This window comes from Ceratotherium simum, chromosome 2 (genome assembly GCF_057802395.1).
Source record: "Ceratotherium simum simum isolate JZ-2026a chromosome 2, ASM5780239v1, whole genome shotgun sequence".
Lineage (NCBI taxonomy): Eukaryota > Metazoa > Chordata > Mammalia > Perissodactyla > Rhinocerotidae > Ceratotherium > Ceratotherium simum.
In genome coordinates, this window is record NC_141901.1 from 54,981,451 (window position 1) to 54,988,128 (window position 6,678).

General features: G+C 56.6%; 1 protein-coding gene across 1 annotated transcript; it reads left to right on the forward strand.

The window, feature by feature from the left end:
- Positions 1-55: 55 nt before the first annotated feature.
- RHOC (ras homolog family member C) lies at positions 56-6,489 on the forward strand. The gene is made up of 5 exons (XM_004420662.3): positions 56-161; positions 3,614-3,777; positions 4,361-4,481; positions 4,821-4,951; positions 5,866-6,489. Exons 2-5 carry the CDS (start codon positions 3,622-3,624, stop codon positions 6,037-6,039), a joined length of 582 nt encoding a protein of 193 aa, XP_004420719.1. The 5' UTR covers positions 56-161; positions 3,614-3,621; the 3' UTR covers positions 6,040-6,489.
- Positions 6,490-6,678: the final 189 nt, after the last annotated feature.

The following is a 6,678-nucleotide window of genomic DNA, read 5'->3' on the forward strand; positions in this document are numbered from 1 at the left end:
GGAGCCAAGGTTCGTCGCTGGCCTGGCCCTCCTCCCGGGCCCGCCCCTCCCCGCGGGCCCGCCCCTCCCCGCCGCCGCGCTGAAGGAGGGCGGGGCGGGGCCCCTCGGGTCAATCTCAGCCTCCGGCAGCGGCCGCGCAGCTGGAGGCGGTCGAGCGGAAGGTACCCTGGGCTGAGGGCGGGGGGCGGCGGGCGGCCCGGGAACTCGTCCCCGGGCGAGTACCTTTCCCCTTCTCCGCTAGGCGGGAGCTCGGGGCGCCGGCTGGGGAGCGGGCTTTGGCCAGAGCGCGGGTCGCCTTCCCACCCCCTCGGATGCGGCGTCTTGGCTGTGCGGGGTCGGGCAGGCTTGGCCCCTCCCTGGGCTGCAGTAGGGGACCCCCGGGAACTGCCCCGCAGGGCCTCTCGCCTCCTGGTGTCCGAGCCGGAGTTCGTTCCTTTCCCCTCCCGGCTTCCCGGAACCTGCCCCGCCGGGCGAGGGGTGAGGGGCGAGGGGGCAACTTGAGTCTCCGCGATGGAGCCCCAGCCCGGACTCTCTAGCTCCCATGCCCGGCGGCCCGAGGTGGACCTGGGTGCGGTGTGGGTCTGGGCCCGAGTTCGGGTGTCGGTGGGAATTCCCCCGGGCCAGACTGGTGGAATGGCGGGAATAGGGGCGGGGTGTGACCACGGGGGCTGCCACCGCTCGGCGGGGTCTGGACGCCGCCCTAAGCGGTTCCAGGAGCCTGCCTGTGGTGGGAGGTTGGGGAGACTGGGAAGGATCCAGCTCCTGTGTGTTGTGTGTGTGTGTGAGAGAGAGTGAATCTCCTCCCTTCCAGCCCTCTCCATCACACTCCCCAGTCTGGCTAAAGATTATCCTAGAGGTTTGGGCTGGAGGACTCGAGGCTACGTCCTCCCCTCACTTCTGGTTTTAATGTTGAAGAGTAGGTATCTGACTCCTTCCCTAGACCTCAGGAGTGGTGGGCAGGGTGCAGTGGACCCCTGGGTCATCTGGAAATCTAGAGAGTGATTAAGAGACAGGGCAAGTGTCTTGTCTCAGGGAAGGCCCCAGCAGTTCCAGGCTCCATTCCAGGCCCTGTATGGGATTTGGTTGCCCCTTGTAGGGTCAGTGGGGTAGTTCCTCTGGGGCTGCCTCTCACAGGGAGTTGTTGTCCTTGCCATCTTGGCCCTGGGCCTAGTGGCCTGGTCTGGCCTGGGCTAGCTGTTCTTCTGGCTCAACTAGACCCTGAAGGGAAAGCCTTCTAATTGAGCTGGGGGCCCCAGTCACTTAATGCATGCCCTTGCCCCTGAGTTCTGACCACTGCCTCCCACAGTCTGGTGCCACTTAAAGTGCCCTGCTGGGGGAGGGCAGTGGCATACTGGTACCTGAGGAACTGTTATTCACTCTCCACCAACATTGCCTATCCCAGGTTGGCGGTATCCCAGCATGTTTTCACAGAGCTGGACCAGTGGAACTGGTGGGAGTGGGTGGGGGGAGTTGGTCACCTGGCTAGAATTTCCAGGGATCCCCTTTTGGAAGGATGGTTTCCATTTTGGAGGGGATCTGCTGACATGGTGAATGCCTTCTTGCCTGTGTTTTGGGGTATCAGGGAGAGCCCCTTCTGTGGTTGGGAGAGTGTGGCTGTGTATTCTCAACTCCTATAAATTCTCTCTGACTCATATCCACTACCCCTCATCCCAGTTTTCTGTGTATGAGTGTGAGTGAGTGAGGGGAGGGAGGCCGCCGGGGATTCCACTGTTGAAGAGAACTAGCCTTGGGCTGGAGTATTCAATTCCTAAAAGGCAGGCCAACCGAGGCAAGGATGAGGTGGTGGTGGTGTGTGGGGAGTAAAGGAGTTCAGCCCAGTTTGACAGGATGTGGGCCTGAGAGAAAAAGCCAGGTTTTGGGCAGAGATCAGGTTACCATCCCCTTCTTTCTTAACTACTCCCTGCCTGGTTGGTGCTGGGACTGGCCCTCATTTGTCTCTTTTTGGGGGCTCCTCCCAGCTCAGGCTCTAGCCCCCTCCCCCTTCCCAACAGCCTCGACTTCATCTCTGCTCCAGAGCCCGCCCTCTCTTCCTCCCCGGCTGTGGGCCTGGGAACTTCAGCCGGCTGGAGGTCAGCTCCTCTCCCCAGGGAAAGAGGAAGTGAGGCTCAGCTCAGGGGCAGGGAAGCTGGGAAGGTGTGATGAACTGTGCAGATGCCCATTCCTGTGTGTTGGGGGTGGGGGACACATGGAAACCCCGGGAAGCTGACTCCTTGCCCTGAGTCACAGGGAGGGTTGGGCAGTGCCTTGGGGTGAGCTGGACAGAGGGGAAGAAGGGAGTGGGTGGAGGTGTTTCCCTAGTGGATTATTCTCAGTCACTCTGCTGTGGTGGATGTGTGGCTCCCTACAGTGTGGTCATTGTCCCCTGCCTGGGGCTGAGTGACCCAGTGTTGCTGCCAGGCCCAGGAGGAAGGGGGGAGGAAGGCAGGCTGCCCAAATGTGGGCTGTGGGCACTGCCGGGACTGAGCCTCCTTTGTGTGACTCGGGGCTTTGGGGACCAGTTTGGGGTGGGCCGGGGAAGCCGCTGGCTGCTGCCACTGCCCTCTGTCTGGATTTCCCTCCCTCTGCTCTCCGTCCCACCTCTGGGGTGATATGTAGAAAAGACAACAGACTCTAGAGTCACATGGCCCTGCTTTGAGTGCTGTCCCTGCCACGACTCTGAGCATGTGTCTTAACCTCACTGAGCCTCACTTTCCTAGTTTCTCAAAATGGGAAGCGCACCATCTCCCTTCCAGGCTTCTGGGGACTGAGAGAGATGATTTTTGTCAAAATGCCCAACATAGTGCCTGGCCCCTAGGGGCTGGAAAAATATTCTTTGCCTTACCCACCCACCACCTGGTAGCTGGTTCTGCTAGCTTGTGGTCTTGGAGAGGGACTCCTCATTTGTGACTGGGCAGGCATGACTACTGCTGAGTGAGGGGCAGTGTGTTCTAGATTTTGGACCTTAGCCATTATTAAAATTTAAAAGTATCAAATTCCTGGTAACAAATGAAGTCTGACTTGAAACCCTGATGTGGACAGTTATGCACCACATAACGATGTTTTGGTCAACAGTGGACCACATATATGACGGTGGTCCCATGAGATTAGTACCACATAGCCTAGGTGTGTAGTAGGCTGTACCACTAAGTTTGTGTAAGGTACACTCTCTGATGTTCCCACAATGGTGAGATCGCCTCACAACGCATTTCTAAGAACATGTCCCCATCGTTAAGCTATGCATGACTGTATAGCAGATAAAAGCTGGCTCTTCTGGACTTATCCCTGATCCCTGAGTACCCTCCAGCTGTCTAGGGTCCCAGACTTGGTGAGCGTGTTAGATCAGAACTCAGGTTTTCTTGGCTCCCACGTAGGTGGTTCTTCCACCTGCTCTGTATTCTGACCCACTGGAGGAGACCTGGCCCTGGCCCTGAAGTTAGGAATTTCAAGCTCAGTTGCCGGAACAATTGGTTCTTGGCTAGAATATGCTGGAGTTAGCCCCTTTTCCCTCCCTTTGCTGGATGCCTTGGTTTCCAGGGAGGTCTTGGGGGCCCCAGAGAAGTGTTTTTGGACTTATTGGCTTTTCCCAAAATCTTCACTGCCTTTTCCTTGCCAGCCCAAGCCATGGCTGCGATCCGAAAGAAGCTGGTGATTGTGGGGGATGGGGCCTGTGGGAAGACTTGCCTTCTCATCGTCTTCAGCAAGGATCAGTTCCCAGAGGTCTACGTCCCTACTGTCTTTGAGAACTACATTGCAGACATAGAGGTGGACGGCAAGCAGGTAAAGGCGAAGAGCCCCTTCCCATCTCACCTTGGGACCCCGCCCCTGCCACTTATGGACCTGGGATGTCCTTCCTCATCACCTACCCAGTCCTTGCTCTGCTCTCCCTACTGGAACCAAACAAGTTAGGAAGTGGATGGAACTGCAGTCTTAGGAAATCTAGCTACACCTCCTGGTTCTCTACACACTGGCTCTGTAATCTGGGACCAGTCCATCTGCCTCTGAGCTTAAGCTCCTCGACTGCAAAATGGGGATAATGAAGGAGGGTAAGGCCCCCTTTACAGGGTTTTGTGAGGATTAAATAAAATAGTGGTGCTCACAATGGGAACTCTTCCATTGCAGAGTTTGGCATTGCACAGACTGCACAAAGATCAAGCACTGATGTCTCAGGATTTTAAAAAACTCACCTAATTTATGTCGTATGACAGTGATTAGCACTATCCCTGGCACATAGCAGGTGCTCAATGGATAGATGTCCAGTAAGCCTGAAGTAGCAGTGGTTTCAGTGAGGACCTCTGGGTGGCAGGGGAGGGATGTGTGTAACCGGGCCCTGAGACCGCTACTTACTGGCCCTGTGTGTCAGGTGGAGCTGGCTCTGTGGGACACAGCAGGGCAGGAAGACTATGATCGCCTGCGGCCTCTCTCCTACCCAGACACGGACGTCATCCTCATGTGCTTCTCCATCGACAGCCCTGACAGCCTGGGTGAGGCGGGGGTGAGGCCGTTGGAGGGAGGGAAACAAGAACCCCTTGGAATCAACCAACCGGAGGTAGCTCTTGCCTTGGCTCATTTTGGCCATCTTCAGAGGCTGAGGCTGTGGGGGAGCAGTGGGGGGCCCTCGTTAGCCTTCTTCACTGTGGTAACTCTGGCCCTTGTGAGGGCTCGGAAAGTGTACTGAGAGGGGGAGAGGTATTGAGCTGTGAAAGGAACTGTCACGCTGAATAGCCTCTAAGACTTGGCTGTGGGGAGACAAGGGGACCCCCCTGGGGGAGCTTTCTAGCCTGAGTGGAGGCACCAACACCTATTGGGACATGTTTGTGCAGAAAACATTCCTGAGAAGTGGACCCCAGAGGTGAAGCACTTCTGCCCCAACGTGCCCATCATCCTAGTGGGGAATAAGAAGGACCTGAGGCAAGATGAGCACACCAGGAGAGAGCTGGCCAAGATGAAGCAGGTCGGTGGGGCTGCCTGGCTGGGAGCTCTGGGGGAGGAGGGTGTCCTCCGACGGGTTGTAGGCTGGGAAACAAGGGAGCTGACTGCCTTGTGCTCCAGGTGCTGGTGGTGTACGCCTCCTAGCCCTCTAGTCTGCATCCTGGTGAGGAAGAGCCAGAAGGGCCCTCAGTGTCTGATCCAATATCTGATTAAACTGTCACAGAATGAAGTGATTTGTCCAAGGTCACTGGCATTTTAATGTATTCATCTGTTGTCCATTCTGTTTGGAGTTGGGGCTGTTAAGATGAATGAGAAAATCCCTGTCCTCAGGGAGACAGCTTATGATAGACGTTTCACTTGGGGCATGCAGGTTGTGCCATCCAAGTACATCTGGGGAGGTACGGGCTGACATGGATGTGAGAGGGAGGGCATTATTTTAAGAGGCTGAAAGAAAAGCCCAGAGTGAGGGAGCTGGCTTATTTGGGCACCTGGTAGGTGGGTCTCTAGCCAGATTAGAGTTTATTAGAGAAAGCTGCCAGGATAAGGAATATAGACTATCCTGCAAGGATAACCATGGTGAGGTTTTAAACTGGGGCCAGATGTGGTCAGGTCTGCATGTTAGAAAAATTATTCTCGCAGCCGTGGAGGATGGATTGGAAGAAAGTGAGAACGGAGGCAGGGAGGTCAGTTAGGAGATGCTAGGGACTCATTCAGGCAAGAGAAGGGTGTACTGTGTGGTATAGGGCTGATGGAGAGAATTTTGAATATAACCATAAGTCTTGGGTCCCTGGCCCTGAAGCTGCCCAGAGTGGCTGGGGGTTGGATGCTTTGTGGGGTCAGGGATGGAGGAGATATTTTAGTTACTACACGTATAGGGGAAGTGGTGAGAGGTACACCTAGCTACCAGCTTCTTGACCTCACCTTCCATCTTCCCAGGAGCCCGTTCGATCTGAGGAAGGCCGGGACATGGCGAACCGTATCAGTGCCTTTGGCTACCTCGAGTGCTCAGCCAAGACCAAGGAGGGGGTGAGGGAGGTATTTGAGATGGCCACTCGGGCTGGCCTCCAGGTCCGCAAGAATAAGCGCCGGAGGGGCTGTCCCATTCTCTGAGACCCCCAAGGCTTCCCCTACTTCCCCCCTCCCTTCACAGGGGTACAGAAACTACCCCCTCCCACCCCCATCCTCTTAGGGCTCCAAGCTGAAGGCTCCCTTTTTCAGTTCCTCCAGCCCAGGACTGCACTGAGTTTCCCCAGGCCCATGGTGGTAGGCCCATCCTCCTTCCCCTCCTCCCAGCTCTGGGAACCTAGGGCTATGCCCTGCCCTTCCAGAGCAGAGTCCCTCCTTCTGCCGCCTGGGTCCATGGGTAGGGCTCCTGATCCCTTTGGCCTTCCCCAGAGGATCATCACACACCAGCACTTTATACACTCCTGGCTCACAGGAGAGTGTCTGGGGTAGGGCACTGGGAGGGTGTAACCGAGCCCCTGGTGTTTCTGCTTTGGGCAGGGGCCTTGTCTCTGGCTATACTTGTTAGGGGGCATGAATAAAGGCCACAGGCTCCAACATGTGTGTGGCAGCTTCTTGTCTTTCTCTCGTGGTCCCTGACTTGGCTGTGAGCCTAGAGTCCCATCTCTCCGAGTTGCTTGCCAGGCTGGCCCCCTATCTGCAAAGGCAGGACTCCCGGGCAGGAGGGTGGAGTCTTGGAGCCAAGCATGAGGTCATGCCTGGCTCTGGGCCTTGGAGGCGGGTGAG

What these genes read in the sequence shown, in the direction of transcription:
- RHOC (XM_004420662.3), top strand. Translation starts at nt 3,622, where the DNA reads ATGGCTGCGATCCGAAAGAAGCTGGTGATTGTGGGGGATGGGGCCTGT. An exon ending in TAGAGGTGGACGGCAAGCAG is followed by an intron (nt 3,778 to 4,360) that starts GTAAAGGCGAAG and finishes CCTGTGTGTCAG; the next exon opens with GTGGAGCTGGCTCTGTGGGA. An exon ending in AGCTGGCCAAGATGAAGCAG is followed by an intron (nt 4,952 to 5,865) that starts GTCGGTGGGGCT and finishes CCATCTTCCCAG; the next exon opens with GAGCCCGTTCGATCTGAGGA.